Source organism: Toxotes jaculatrix, chromosome 1 (genome assembly GCF_017976425.1).
Source record: "Toxotes jaculatrix isolate fToxJac2 chromosome 1, fToxJac2.pri, whole genome shotgun sequence".
Classification (NCBI taxonomy): Eukaryota; Metazoa; Chordata; class Actinopteri; family Toxotidae; genus Toxotes; species Toxotes jaculatrix.
In genome coordinates, this window is record NC_054394.1 from 14,157,774 (window position 1) to 14,173,983 (window position 16,210).

The 16,210-nt window shown below is 40.9% G+C and overlaps 1 protein-coding gene across 1 annotated transcript in view; it reads right to left on the reverse strand.

The window, feature by feature from the left end:
* Positions 1–83: 83 nt before the first annotated feature.
* galnt2 (UDP-N-acetyl-alpha-D-galactosamine:polypeptide N-acetylgalactosaminyltransferase 2) overlaps positions 84–16,210 on the reverse strand; it is a 51,030-nt gene continuing 34,903 nt past the window's right edge. Inside the window, exons 4-16 of the mRNA XM_041036009.1 lie at positions 15,455–15,553; positions 15,260–15,327; positions 15,077–15,142; positions 14,798–14,919; positions 12,711–12,798; positions 11,499–11,586; positions 11,257–11,360; positions 10,173–10,299; positions 7,393–7,485; positions 6,232–6,315; positions 5,622–5,748; positions 4,293–4,412; positions 84–4,155 (exon numbers count right to left, since the gene is read on the reverse strand). Coding sequence (XP_040891943.1) covers positions 4,000–4,155; positions 4,293–4,412; positions 5,622–5,748; positions 6,232–6,315; positions 7,393–7,485; positions 10,173–10,299; positions 11,257–11,360; positions 11,499–11,586; positions 12,711–12,798; positions 14,798–14,919; positions 15,077–15,142; positions 15,260–15,327; positions 15,455–15,553 — 1,342 coding nt within the window. The 3' untranslated portion in view covers positions 84–3,999. The remainder of the gene's footprint in view (positions 4,156–4,292; positions 4,413–5,621; positions 5,749–6,231; positions 6,316–7,392; positions 7,486–10,172; positions 10,300–11,256; positions 11,361–11,498; positions 11,587–12,710; positions 12,799–14,797; positions 14,920–15,076; positions 15,143–15,259; positions 15,328–15,454; positions 15,554–16,210) is intronic.

The window sequence follows — 16,210 nt, forward strand, 5'->3', positions numbered from 1 at the left end:
ACTTTTATAGTCTCATCCGCTGTGTGTAACATAAAAAATAACACAAGACAAAATAGCAAAATGTTGGTCTTCACAAGAATAAGAACAGTTTAACAAGAAAAGGCTTTAATCAACATATCTGAACCGAAGAAGACAGTATTGCCATGGTCACTCAGGTGTATGCAGCATGGTTCTCATGCCTGTTCGGAGGTGTAATTCGGCTCATTTCCACTTAACAGCCAAATTAGCAGGGCAGAATTAACAGATTCCATAGAAAAAGAAAGAACTAAAGACAGAAAAGGTGAAAGAAAGCCTGAAACTCTCTGGTTTGTGCATTTTGCATCAAAAATTTAATAGCTCCTGTCCCTTTTTCCCCCTAGTTCTCTACTCACAAGGAGAGTGGCAATAGAGGGCACTATAGTCCACTAAAACATCAGCATATAACCCTCTCCACCAAGTACAGTGGATTAGAAAATTAAGACCTCCTTGTTTGAGGCCTGTAACTTATCCCACAGTGAAGAGCATCCACACTTGATGACACACAATAATACTTGAGAATTGTTGTGCTCATGCCGCATAGTTGGACGTCAGAATTATACCAAATTAGAAGGCTGTAGGATCTTTATATCTAGCCCATTTGTGAGACATAACCATTACACATATAAATGAAAAGTAAAGGAATAACTGTTAAAAAATGATTCTACCTGTGTCAAATTTATGCCAGGACACCCCAGGCTTTGGATCTGCCCTATAAATTACCTTCATGGTTTACACCCATCAGGTTCAAACAGCTGTTTGGGTTGCAAATTCAGAATCAGCCAAAAATTAATCTTCTACAACACATGCGAACTAAACTAAACACTGTTTTCATTTTAAAAATGAGCTTCAGCCACTTCAAAGGACTGTGTGTGTGTATGTGTGTGCGTGGTACAGGAAATAATGCGATTCAGGAGGCTAACACTTTCTATACTTGCTCCACTGAAATGTTCAGTTTCGATTGTAACCTGCCTTTAGTGTCATGTATTGTGAATGCAGACACTGCTCAGATGCACATTTGAGAAAAATGAATAAAGACATTACTTGTGCATTGCAGAATTCTTAAAAAATTATGACAAAACTGTGTTTCATATTATTTTACATTTTCCAAACAGATTAACAAAAAAAAAACCCTTTTCCAGTATTTAAAACTTTAACAGTAAATCCATCTCTTAATTAGCATTAAATCTAACAGAAACCCTAAACCAGATTTGGGCCCTTGAGTCTGGTCACCATGGCAACACAAAACTTTCCTCACATCTCGGCTCCCCCTCTGGGTGAGTCTCACTCTGGCTTCATACCCGCGGGGCCTGTGCCTCGCAGCACAATGAAGCAACCTATCAAGTCACAGGATAGGCTTTTCAACCAGCTGCGGTTTCAGCTGACCTTCTCAACTCCACTCACTCTGTTTACAGATGGATGAACATGTAAGACAAGGCAAACAACAGGTACAAAAAGGACACAAAACAGCAGAAAACAAGAAAAGGAGATAAGACTATCAGACAACACAGCAAACACAGCCAGCTGTCTTTGTCAGTTTTGGGGAAAACCAGTGAGGGAAAAAAAAAAAAAAAAAATCCAAGGAGCAAGTACGGATGAGAATGTGTGTGTGAGAGAGGGAGAGTAACAATGAGAACAGAGAGGATATTTCACATTAAAAAAAACACACTTGAGGTCGCAGCTTCTTTCTAGAATAAAACTAGGAAATAGGAGACGTGATTATCTATCGCCCATTTCTGTTTTACAGTATATCTTTCCTAAATGCTCTGTGATCATGCAGATGCCTTGAAGCTGCCAAGAGATGAGTCGCTCCAAATATAATCAAAACTAATTTTCTCCCAAATCCAACATCATTACTCATCAGTGACTAACAGTGCAGAAGATCACAGGAGTGAAGATGAAGTGAAGATGAAGCACAGGGGAGACTAATGTTACAAAAGATACACAACAGGCACCAGGCAACGGGCTTGTAAATAGACATATGTGCTGTAAATGTGATCTGTAACACAATCAGGTGACAAGAAATTAATGAGTGGCACAATGCTGTTCGGTGACAAAGAAATATTGTTGCACTGAATGAAGTGTCTCACCAAAACAAACAAGAAAAGTGAAAAAAACCTGCCCACCTAGAGGAGAAACAGAGTGAGGACAAACAGTAAAACCTTATTTATTGCAGTATCAAACCCCTGAACAGATGGTTCATCTAACAGCCACAGTGAGGAAAAAAAGATGTTGATGCAAAACACTACTGACTGAGTGTAACTGTGGGAACTTGCTGGTGATGCATGCAGCTAGCAGGAGCTTTTAAGAACACATGCATGCACATTTCATACAGTTTGACAACAGACACCTCTTTTCTTTCCGCACGGCATCTGTTCTCAGGCTGGAATAAGCAAGGTTTCACATTATCAACAAAACGGAGGGATCTGTGAGGTCTCAATAAATTAAAAAAAAACAAAAAACAACTAAACTTTGTCACAGACCTTCATTATTAGTCCTCTTACAAGTTTGCCACATATGGACACCGGTGAGTTTCCTATACCAGTGCATAATGGGTTGTGTTGAAAATGAATAAACACTCATCTCAATCATGTCAATGTGAGTTAATCTGTGAAACAATGAGGATCTCGTCATGGTGTAAAAATGTCACTGTCACCATGCACAAACACCTGTTAGCTCTAAAGAAGAAGCTGCAAAATCAAATCCAGTCTAGGCATGATTATTAGACAGTAACCTTTCTACAGTGGCAATAAAGACACAGGCAAAGACAATTATCTGTGCAGGAAAAAGAAGATTTATAAACTGAACCGCTCCATGTGGAGCATTTAGTGAGCAGCGAGTGTATGTAAAGAAAAAAATCTTTTAATTGCTCCTCTGGTATTCGTGAAACACAAAACATCCATTCGATATTTGGTTCCATTTTTTTTCTGACAAAAGTAAACAAAAAAAGACTGGTAAGAGATTTGTTTTCTGCGTATTTAGACTTAACGGTGTAGAAGTGAAGATGCTGTAGCAGCCAGTGCTGCAGCATGAAGACAAACAGTAAATCTTCAGGGTGGGCTTCAGGACACTTCCCGGTTTCAGGAACTGTTCTCCAGGGCCAAATCGGTGTCAGGCCCCGTCCAAAGTACAGAGGCTCCTCCCTGAGCCCCTTCCCCCTCCCCCAAGACACAATCTGTAGGAAAAACTGTATAGAAAACAAGGAAGTACACAACGCTTTCTTCTCTCCACCTCGTCTCTCTTTTTTCGGTTGATCCTGTAAACCAATGAAAGTCAACGAGAGGAAAAGCTCAAGGAATCGAGTCCATTTCCTCACTTCACATCACTCTACACCCAAACCTTTAGTGAAACCACAACCTGAAGCCTCCGTCTGTCATAACGGGCTCCAGGTCGGTGTGGAAAACCAACGAGAGAGCACTGGAGAGGAGTAACAACACCAACATCCAACATCTGATTCTTTCAAGAAAAAAAAAGCCCCCTTGGAGAATTAAGAGCAGGAAATAAAAAATATTAATAAGAAAATAAAATAATTACAAAGTAAAAACTTCAAAGAGTTCTATTTCACCAGCATTGAAGAAATTAAGAGAACAAAAAGAAGTCACTCATCAATTACCTCTGGAACCATCAATGAAAAAACACTGAGGTATGTAGTTTGGATGGAAAGCCTCTTCATCGCTTTTATCTTCATCATGATCATCATTGTCGCCACCCATCCATCAAACACAGATTCCTGTTTACTCCAGTCTGGTCTCCAAGCCCCTCCCCCCAGGGGTGTGTGGCTCATTGTTATGAGGGAGGGGTGAGGTGGGGGAGAGGGGTGTAGACATGACTGGCTGCACCTCTGAGGAGGAGGAGCAGGAGCAAAAAGCATCCATTTATCCATCGAGTTTGTCTTTCTCCTTGAGTCCATCTTCTTACCCGCGTCTCAGAGTCTGTTGGTGTCTCTGTCCAAGATTCAGCTCTACCTGGGGTCTGTAGCGCCCCCTATGATTGTAAATTGAGGGTGAACTTCCACTGCTGGTTGAGGCTGGGGCTGCAGACCTCCACAGTGAGTCCACCCATCCTGGCACTGCGGCTGTCCAGGCAGAGGTTACTGCCCACGTGACGAAGCTTCGAGTTGGACTCAATCTGCTCCCATTTCTGCAGAGAAGAAAACAACAATATGATATACACATACAGAACATGCACTGTGCAGAAATATTAAATACAAAGATTTTACTATTTTTCTCTTATTTGCAGACAAGAGTGAAGCTGAGGGCCAAAGTCTGTGTCTTTACCTGTCTGCTGTCATTCTCTCGACAGCCTTGTAGTTTGATGAGGGAACTGGCTGTTCTGTCCACCACAGTCAGACACAGGTCCATGTGTTTAACTGATTTATCCTTGGTCAGGGCCCATTCCTTTACAAAAATAGATATGTGTAAAAATATTGGTATAACTGCATCCACACTTCGGCGTGCCCACATACTCTGGGGGTAGAGATGCTCTGAGTAAGACCTTTTTTTTAAGTACTGGTCAAAATCATGTCCAAATACCTGATGTTTTTTTATGCACTACAAGTTAAATGTTGCACATCACAGTGCAATAAATCCTGTAAGAATTAATTGCTTAATGGCTGAACACCTTTACAATTGGAAAGATAAAACCTGGATCAGAGCACAAAAGCTAAGCACTAGTTTTACCAATAAGTGCTTTTTTCCACTAACTTAACCATTAACTGAACAAAGGTCTGGCCTTACTGTACATCAGGCTCCAAATATCAAATACCAGTGGAACAAAGGATGTCTTCATCAGATTGGTTGATCAAGTGAAATGTAAGACCAGGTTTGCCCTCTTTACATGAACAAATAAAAAAAGAACACTCCTGTTCTATAATGGTTTGTGCTGCTCTGATTTAACAAACAATAGAAACAACAGATAATAGTGGTGGGGTTCAGTGACTTCATTTTAGTATCTGTGTTATATTATACTCTTAATCTATAAGTCACACCCAGAGGAAGAACAACTAGTATCTATTGAGATATTAGGGTCAGAACACGTTGTCTACAGAAACTGTGCTGTCATTCACATGTCTAATTGAACAGGGCGTCTTCGTCAGCCAGAGCTGCAGTTCATTTCGAGCCAGATTTGACAAGTTTGTTTTTAAAACTGCAAAACTACTTATGTGGCAAAATGATGGGAGTAAACCAGATATATAGCGTCAGTGAGTGACAGCAGTTTTCCCCATCCACACCTGTCATTCTATTTCAGGAAAAAACTATTTGAGAAACTGCTGACAGAAACACACTGGTATACCCGCACACACACACACACACACACATACAGTGGACACCCTCCACATTCAAGGTGCTCCAAGAAATGACCATATCCTCTAAGAACAATGTTAAATTACTTCCATGTACAGAAGTTCAGTGCATATTATGTTTGCAGCAGGTATCAACTGTAAAGATATTCAAGAAAATGTGTGTGTAACATTCAGCCTAAAAATATCTGAATCCTTTAGCATACCCCCTGTATTCTCACCACACGTGCAAACCAGCTGCCACCCAGGTGTTTCTAGAGCAAGAATCTGACAAGCTGACCTGTGTGTGTCGTCTTGGTAACGCTACCTGGTTTCCCCCAGCGTTGTGGCATTCATAGACGCCCACCACCCCGTCAGCAAAATGACCCAGGGTGTCCAGGCAGTTTCCTCCCTGCTGCAAGGCTCCAAACGCTATGTCCTGATGATCTGGGACCCTAATCACACACAAACAAAGTGTGGTTGTTAGACTGTATAATAACTGTATCATACTTGTACCAGCTCTATAAAGATTTTTTTTAATTATTTGATAGTGAACAGCAGAAAGCGATGGTGACAGAGAAGGAAGGAGCCAAATGGAGAGAACCATGTTTGTAAATCATTTTCCTCTGACAAGTGGGGCCGTGTAGTCTTTAACTTATTACATCTGAAATTATTTTGATTACAGCTTTTACATACAATGTGCCAAAATGTAATGTACTTGACTTGAAACTGCTGGTTTGTCATTACTAACGTCACTACACTCATTTGAGAGTCTTATTTAAGTATATTAGAGCTCAGCACACATGAGATCATAACACCCTCACTGGAACTCCTGATAGAGCTGTGGTCTCTTACAAACCGAATTCTGGTTCAAGTTCCTTAATGTAAATCAAACCATACACCCTATCATATAACAAAAAACGCTCTCATTTTCTTACCTGAGTTCAGGGTAGACATTCTCCAGGTACCATTTAAATGGCTTACATCCTAATCTCTTCTTCATCTCCAAGCGACTCTGGATACTGAGAGAGAGGAAGAGACAGCGAGAGAATTAAAGGTTTGATCACTTGTGGTTTCCAATACGTCTTTAAAGTCTGACTGAATTATAGCCCTGCTCAGTCATCCTGTAAAAGGGCAGGGAGGGGAGGATCAGGGCACATCTGAAGCTGCAGCCTTTGGGGAAAATAACTGATTAGGCTGGCACTGGAGGGAGATACTGAGAGCGTTCCCACAAGGTCACACAATAAGCTTTTTTATCTTTGTCTCGCCACACTGTTTGAATGAGAGAATGCTTGTTGTTGTGTAGACTACTCTGGATGTGTGAAGAGGCACAAAGCTAGTATGCAGATAAGGTGGGGAAAAAGGAACAAAATAAATAGAATAATAATAATAAGACACCCACAAACAACAATAACAATGCTAACATGCTGCTGATGTTTAGTAAGCATAATGTTGACCATGTTCAACATCTTAGATCAGTGTTTTAGCATGCTAATTTTAATTTACATTAATTAGTACGAAAACTGCAGCTAAGGCTGATGGGAATGTCATCTTGCAGGTATTTGGCCATGAAAGTATTGAACAAAACTAAAAAAAACGCGCTAGACGAAAAGCGGAGGATCTATTGGACGACAATTTATCCAATAGTTGTTGAGATATTTTGGTGTAATATCGAAAAAAAGTTGACCTTCTCACATCATCATCCTTTGGGTCACATAAAAACTAAAAACTCGAAAACACTCCATCCACCATTTTCATGGCACTTTGCCATCTGATCCTTGTTCCTTTTTACCAGTGTCATTTATGTCCATCATGTTCTTTTGCTTTGCCCTGTCCCGTCATGATTTCACACTAATCCCTTCAGCACATCAAATGATACGTCAGGCTTCTGATCTGGGCAAATCAGGCTCTGACTTTTTGTCAGTTTTTGAGCCACGTGTCACTTCAATAAAAGGTGTTACAGACGTCTTTTACAGCTGACATGCTGCTAATTGGCAAACCAATTAATAAGCCTATTCATGTGGCTGCCTCTGTGATTTTCTGCGTCAGCGACATTATTCTGTCCAACTCCTGTGGGGTTTACACTTAAGGGTACTTACTTTCCGTAGGGGACATTTCTCGCTGAGGGGACGGCAGCATAGTAGAAGTTTTTATACTCATCCATCCACACTTCTGCTGCTCTCCTTGTGTTCCTGTGAGAGGGCAGATAAAAGGAGAAATCAGTGAGGCGTGAGTGACAGGGAGACAGGGGAGAGAAATGTGGTAGAAGACAGGATAGAGATATGGAATGGGGCCAAATAAAGAGCACGCATAGGTGAGGAAAAATAAGGATGGAGAAGGATATAAAAGCAGAGTGTGTTTCGTGACAAGTGACAAACACAGTGAGTCAGAGAGTGGCAGTGACAGAGAGATGGAAAAACAGGGACAGAGTCAGATTAAGGACAGAGGTATGTGGCAGAGTGTAACAGTGCTGAATGGGAGCTGTGCCCAGACACGACCAGTCATCTCCAAACTGGACATGCAGTGTGAGCATGTGTGTGTGTTGTCCAAGACATGTGGCACTAGACAGACAAAAACAGCCCTGCTCTCACTTCTCTCACTCCACCGGTGGAACAGACAAATGTGGGCGTGTGTTTATTTTTCCACTTAATGCATTCATTGTTCAACAGTGTGTGTGTTGACATGATGTCCAATGACATTTTGTCAAACTTCCATTTTCCTCTGACGACGTAACACAGTACTGTCAGACCATTTGTCAGCGGGAGTCAGAGCTCAGCTTGAACAGTGCTTAATAGAAATGGGGTTTTCAGCATGTTTACACAGCAGGCTTCCCCTCAGACAAATTCAAGACAAACGTCCCCACAACTGTTTTTGTTGTTTTTTTTGTCGGTATGTTTCTTGCACAAATATCAGTATATGAATAGACAGAGCAGAGTGTCAGTGCTCCAGGATTATGAAAACCATATTGATGGGACACTGAGAGCCTTAATAACTATCAATAGTAATTTTGTCACACCTTTTATTGCCTTACTTCTGTTTGGGTATAATTATGCTCTAGGTTTGGAAATGGAATTCCCACAGTGCTTTGGGGCTGCATTTAGTCTTTTTGTTTTCTACAGAAATTTCTTACAAACAAGGAAACTAAACTTCTGGCACAGTGACATGACACTAGATGCTGTTTCAGTATTTCAATATTTTCCACTAAAACCATTGTCAAAGTGCAGCCACTCTGGTCAATGCAGAATTTCCTCCTAATCCACCTGCACCCCAACAACAGAGGGAACTTTATACAAGGTTTAGAGTGGCTTCTTTTCTTCACACTGATTGTAAGCTGGCCTTGTCTCAGCACCTTCAATACTACTTGGATATCTGGGAAATGCTGCTCTCAGAGGAACAATTATAATGCCGCCCAAGCAGACAAAACAGGCGCTGTCTCGTAGCTCTCCAGGGTCACCGCCAGCAGCCACGTGGGGACAGACTCTGGGGTTTTATCCAGGGCAAGATGTTGAACTGAAGCAGCCTCAAAGCACAGACGAAGCTGCTCTGCATTGTGAGCCTCCATTGTTGAGGCTGACACATGAGAACACTGGTGCACCGTCAATTAATAAATGATATCCTGTTTTCACTTTTATGTAACTGAAAAAAAAAAACATGCTAGGACTGTAGTCGCAGCTGGAGTCACATCTATTGAAAACATGTCATAATAATCTCTGAAAATGTTTGACATAATCCATTCAGGAGGATCCACTTCACAGTTTGTGAGTATTGACATAGTGATAAAACAAGGGTGTGCTGTGTGTGTGTTGCTGGATTCATTTCAACATCTTGAGTATCCACGTTGGTCTGGTGCCACGTTGAGCAGCTATAGTTGCTATTAAGTCATTTTCTCCCACAGTTACATAGATATCACTAAAAATCACCAACACCAACTTGGCAGAGTGATGAGTTAATTCCAAAGATGCTCCACATGTTGGTCTATTATGCCCTTCACTTTGTGTTTTTCTTTTCTTTGTGCTATGTACATCGCTGGGAGGACCAGGGAAGCCACAGCTGCTTTAAGCTCCCTGTTATCTGTCTGTTGATCAGCCCATACTTTCTTAATCAGGGCCATGAGGGTTTATGGGGCTCGTTTTCAGGGGTGGTTACTTGTGGTTTGGCACTGTTTCAAGGCAGTGATCCATATCTTTCCATGTATCATGTTCCCAATTACTGATGTTTAGCGATTATGTTGTCACATTTATCAGAGCTCTAAAGGGCAGCACATGCAAAAACCAGCTCTCTATTTCACACGCGCATTCATTCCTAATCTGAAGCCAGTTTTTCCCTGTGATTAACTGGCTTTTAATTGTTGTTGCTTGCTTTTAATTATCTAACATGGATTTGATTCTCAGACCTGTAGCAAAACTCAATAATGTATGTTCACTCTTTTAAACCACAGCCCCTGCAGTGGAAAATAATTTCCACTGCAGTACTTGAGGCCAATAACTTGAACCTGAAATAATTTTAGTAAAAAGAAAAAAAGAGATGCATAAAGAAGAAGGCCTGAGCATAATATTAAAACACTGACATTTGATGAAATTGTAGTTTAAATACTGTCTGAGGTTATTGTTATTATTATATTATGATCGAATGTCAGTGAGTAGCTGTTCTGAGGCTTTCCATCATGTCATATGAACTTCATTAGCAGCTGGAGTCTGCTCAGTTGTCATGACTGCAGATGTTCTGATTTTCATGCAAAGATTTCTGCAATGATGTCCTTACAGAAAATACAGAGCTAGCGTGTATGTGTGTGATGGGTGGAGCCTCAGAGGTTAATGAGTGTTTTACAGTCTTGGCATGTGTATGTGTATGTGTGTGCGTGTGTGTGTGTGTGTGTCACCTCGCAAACACAGTCCCGCTGCCCCCGGGGAAGGTGTATGGATGCTGCTTTCTGAAGACGTGGCCAACTCTACTGCAGGGGATGATCTCCAGACTGCCACCGCACTGCCACACACGAAATGAGATCTCTGAAACACACACACACACACAGGTCAATAAACACTTTTCTTTTCCCACACTCCTTCCAACAAACTGTGTCCATAAAAATATCACAGTTAATTATTATAAGCAGTATGAAAACAGCTTTGTCTGCACCTCCTTTCAGTGTGTTTATCTGCATTTGAATGAGTGGTTGTCTAAATGAGCACACAAGCAAACCAGTATCTGAACTGTCGATCCAGTTCTGATTGATCACACCGCCTCGAGAGAAGCATGAATCATTCTGTCAGCTGTTTATTCCTAATAATATCACAACTGAATTCAGACAAAGGCAACACCGAGACATGGCTGTTATTATATCATGGTGCTGTTTGCAAATGAGATCTATTTTGTACACTACGGTAATTTTCACTCTGTATTGACTCTGACAATTATCACATTAACACTGTAATTTTCTAAGATCAACTGTACTGTGGAAGACGCTTTTACCCGACTCTGACCACCAAATTACCGAAGCGTTCTCATTTCTTTTTTAAAATCACGTTCTTGGCATGGAAACCCAGATGATCTCATGAGCTGATCCCAGCGTGAGACCAGACACATCCCTGGTGCTACTTTAATACCAAACCTCATGGGAGAAATCTGTGTGTTTTCAAGCCCAGAGAACAGCATTTATGATGGAACGAAATTACAGTTATGTGCCTGTTTACGACCTAAAGAAGCAGTTTGACATTTCCCAAAATATCTAACAGACACATCTGTCACTTTTATGGGCTGATAGTCATGAGGATGAGACAACACTTCACAGCAGCCAAGTGCATTGATGGTAAACGTTGACAGTATTTACAGTTTATTCTCTCCACTCTCGTTCACCTTCTTCTATTTGATTTGTTTTTTTTTTTTTATCCTACCCTACTGTGATTCTACTGACTTCATGCTTCACTGTGACTCTACTGAATTTACATTTGCACTGTAGTGGCACTCACCCAGGTTTTCTCCTCCCCATACATCCATCATCATGTCATACTTTCCCAGCTGCTCAAAGTATTCCTTGTCCATGACAAATAGACCTCCTGCTATCATTGGAGTCCTGCAAAGAAAGAGAGAGAGAGGATAGGTGGATGGAGTGAGGAAGAGAGTGAGATTAGTTCCTGATGGCAACTGGCAACTAAAAGTGCGCCAGTAATGTGCGAACACTTGAGGAAGCGTGTGTGTGTGTCTGTCTTACTTTATGGGTGCGATAGGGTTGCCTTGTCTGGCCCGTCTCTGCTCCGGAGTCATGTAGTCCCATTTAAACACCAAATTCCAGTCAAAACCTACCGACACAAACGCACAAAACAAAAGACCAACACTGTTATAACCATTAGCTGGGATAAAGTAAGAGTCTGGCTGTATATGTTCTGTACATGCACCGTAAAGTAAAATACACATAAATGCAGTACACCGTTTTGGAACAGTTTTGTAATGACAGGAAATTGTACCACAACTGTCAACAGATGTCATTAAAACCAAATTTGTAAACACAGCTGCCAGTTCTGATTTGGAAACTCAAACCTGCATTATTTTGGGCCACTTAGGGGCAGAGGACACAAGCTCTGAACACTACACTGACATATCATCACTTTTCAAGTTAACGTGGTGAATGTACATAAAGCAACGTTACCTTTTCTTTGGAGTCGTTTTTCTGGCCACCTTATAAATTTAGGTCCAATATTTCCACTGTTATTAGCTGTGCCTATGATATCCACCATTTCCTCAGGGAAATCTCTGCCTCTTTAGCTGCTAAATGCTCCAGTCGCTAACTGTGCCTGTCTGTGTGCTGTTTGGGCAGGTAGTGTACAGTGGGCTCTGAGCTTTTTTTTTTTCCTTGTTGAAACCAGCTGGGGCCAAAAACAATGTCGATAAGAAACATGAGACTGTGGGTTCATCTCTATGAGAAATCACTTTTATCATTAGATGCAGTCTGACTCATTGTTAATGTGGAATTACAGATTATGGCAGGTTGAAAGAGAAAGTAAAAGTCACTTTATCAGTGTGAATGCACTACATACTTCCACCCAGTTCAAAATAGTATGCAGTGTGAAAGACACTGTTTACAGTATGTGCGGTAAGCCGTTAAACTAATTATGCTGGGTATAGACTTGGCAGAAGTGCTTGTGTTGTGTGTGAGACATAACAACAGCGGCCTTAAGAGGAAACAGTTTATGAAACAAGAGCAGTGAAAGCCAAAACAACAGGTACGAGTGCTGCTTGTGAGACAACAGCTAAGACGCACTGTAACTGAAGGTATTGAGAAACAGCAAAATCTTTAAAAATGTAATTAACACACAGCCTTGTTTCTGAGCCCTACTCACTGAACTACACAGGATTTTTTTTTGTGTATGTGTGTGTGTGTGTGTGTGTGTGTGTTTTTGTGAACCTCTCTACTTGGGTACTTTACCTCCTTTCAGATCAGCTGAGGCTCCTACATACTGGAAGTTGTCCATATTGATGACATCAATAATAGGAGAAACTACTCTGGTCTTATCCTGTGAGGAAAGAACAGAGAAAAAAATAGGAGATCAAGCTCATTAACAAATATTTACCATGTCAAATAAAGGGATCGAAATAAGCAAAACTACAGATGACACTTAGTACTTGACCACGATTTGTGGAATTTTGGAGCAGGAGTAAATATTACCCTCAACGCCAGTGACTCAGAGTCTCTGTTCTATGTTTAGTTTATCACTGTGTTTATGAAGTAGGACTGAAAGTAAAGCAGGCCTGTCTTTTCACTTCAAATCAAACCCTGAGCTGAAAGCCGCAGGGCTACATCATACAGTAGTTTACAGAAAGCACTGCTCAAGTGGTCGGAAAGACAACAACAGGAACAGGCTTCCAGGTACTGAGTGAGTTTATGCATTCTGGGCTGAGACATCTGGATATGACACACGAGGTTACATCCACACAGATTACATTTTCCTTCTTTTTTTTTGTATTGAGTGATTTATTATTTAGAAGTGCAACTAAAGCAAAGAAAAGAAAAGTCACTTAGTCTGACAGCAAAATGTTTCAGGTTTGGCTTCAGGCATTTATTAAATTGGGAATAGCAAAACACCACTTTTGGGAGGATCGAATGCAGAATCAGACTATTTTCAGGCACATTAGATAAATATTTAAAGAACAACCTCCATTTTACACACAGTGTCCCACTTCAGATTAAGATTACATTCAATCAAGAAGCTCCCACTCAAGTCATTACTAAAAGGCTTCACTGTAAATATCTCCTGACCGTTCATTTATAATGGAGTTCAGTTTAGGTTTATTCCATGTCAGGGTTTTCCTTTTACAGTTTGCTGTGGAAAGAGGGAAACATAAACCTGTGAGAGGTCTGCCTTTTTTTTTTTATTTATTGAATAAACATGATATTGGATGGGAAACTGTATCCCTATACACCTGCTCTGACAGCTGTATAGAGATAAAATCTGAATATTATGGTCCCAAAAGATAAAAAAAAATCATCTCACCACCTAATAGAGTGAAAATATTGGTTTGTACAAGTAGAATTTAATATCTAATTTTACTAGTAATATAAGAAATATTTTTCCCAGATATTTGAGGTCAGAAAATGAAATGTAAAAATGTGCTTTTATCCTGAAAGAGTCCAAACATTCCTGTGTTACTGAAGCGGTGTCATGTGCTCCTCGTTTTTCACATGAATGTTAACGAGACACTGACTGACTACCAGCTCCAGGGGTGCTATTTTGCAGCTGACCTCTGACCTCTATGTGAAAGAGGGAAGGAAAAAAACATTCCCCAAGAAGATATAAATAACTTTATCATCATGTCGAAGCTATTTGATCACTGTGATACAGGACATTTTTAAAACAATCCACCCTGAAAACATTTCCATTGTCTTTGTGGCTTTTCTGGGGCAGTTTGTGGTGTTGGCGAGGTGATGAGACAAATTCAGGCCAAGTGACATGACATCATATCCACTTAAAGTAGTTATGGGAGTTAAAATACCAATCTTTTTCCAAATGTGATGAACACAAGCCAAGAAAGGAAAAAAAAAACTACAATTACATTGGTTACAACTATTGGATAGTGATACAGTGATGCTTTTATATCAAAATATAATTAGAAGGGGACTGTCGACGTGCCCTTTAACCCTGTCACTTTTAAAAGAAGCCTGACAACTTTTTTTTCTTTCTTAATTTCAAGCAGCCTTTGGAGGATGAAAGGAGGCCAAACCAGAGTGACTTCACTAAGTGGAGAGCTGCACTAATGGGTGTGTGTTGACTGTTTAGACTTCCAGTACCAGTGTCTTTAACCTTTGAGCCACACCAGTCTGTCTTACCAATACAGCACATAAAACGTCTAACTGGTGTCTTTCATTCTTTCTTGTTTAAGCTGTTATGAGGACATATTCTGTTTCAAAACCATCGTCGTGAGGACATTTTAGCCATTTAGTGCTTTTTAGGTGTTGGTGTGAGTGTCCTCACAAAGCTAGGAAGACTAGAATTGTATGTGTGTGCGTGTGTGTACCTCAGCTACTCTCTCCAGTAGCGGCTCTAGCCAGTGGTCATTACATTCACAGTGAGAATCCAAAAAGGTGAGGACTGGCGCTGTGGCAGCGTCTGCACCACGAACCCGTGAACGCATAAGTCCTGAGGGAAACATCAGTTACCACAAAAGAAAAACCTTAATTAAAAACAACAGTCTTGCTGTAAAACTAAGTATTTTCATCCCACATGTCATGGAACAGAACCAGAATGTTTTTTGGGATAAAAATATAAAACTTTCTTCTTCTTCTTTTGTAATTACCTTCTCTGCGGTCGTTCCTCAACACACGCACTTTCTCAATTTTCCCTAGCAACGCTCCGTCCTCCGCTGAAACACAGACAAAGGATGTTGCACAGAGATGAGACACACAATACATTTGCATTTACACACTTATATTAATAGGAGTGTGTGCATGTGTCCTATGTGTTTCGATGCATTACTCACGGTTATCGCTGTAGTCGTCGACAAGAATGATCTCTTTGACCAAGTGAGGAGGACTTTTCTTCAAGACACTAAACAGAGATAAAGAGGGAATTTATAGGAAGTAAAAAGAATTAAAAAACTTTCGGCCCATAAAAAAAAAGTAGAAATGTTTTGTTTTGTTTTTTTGAGCTGACAGTACACACACCATTCACCTACCTGACCACAGTCCGCAGCAGAGCAGAGCGAGCTTCATTGTGGAAGGTGATGACCACGCTGGAGGCTGGTAGGTCTGACTTCCACTGTTTATGTCTGCAACTACACACACAAGAAACCATCAAATTTAGGAATAAAAAGACTGAAAAATACAAAACAAGTATAAATGCACACACACGTATAAATGCATGAATACTCCTACGCACATAAGCGCGAGCCAAGCTGGGAGCTGGAATCGCTCCCTAAACAGATCCTGAATACATGAACACAATAAAAAGGATTCAGTACGCACTGACAGTGAGGTACGTACACACGTACACGTACACAGACACACACACACACACACACACACACACACACACACACACACACACACACACACACACACACACACAGGGTCATGCTCTGTTGAAGCTGGGACTGACAGTGATTTGCAGAGCGCAGGGCAAAAATCCCATGAGATTGTGTATATACAATATGTGTGTGTGCAAGTGTGTGTGCATGCGTGTGCGTCTGCATGCATGTCCAAATGAGAAAAATCCTGCCGTGACTAAAAAGCAAGAAACATGGATGACAGGACACTACATGAGAGGACACTGAAAAGACAGGATGAGGAAGAGAAGAGAAGCAAGCAGAGGATGAAGAGGAGAAAATTGGGTATTCAGCACTGTGGGACAACCTCTTTCCAACCCTGCTATCTGCTCTCCCAGCTGACCTTAACACCATGACCAATCTGTGAAACCCTGTGGTAAGACCCTG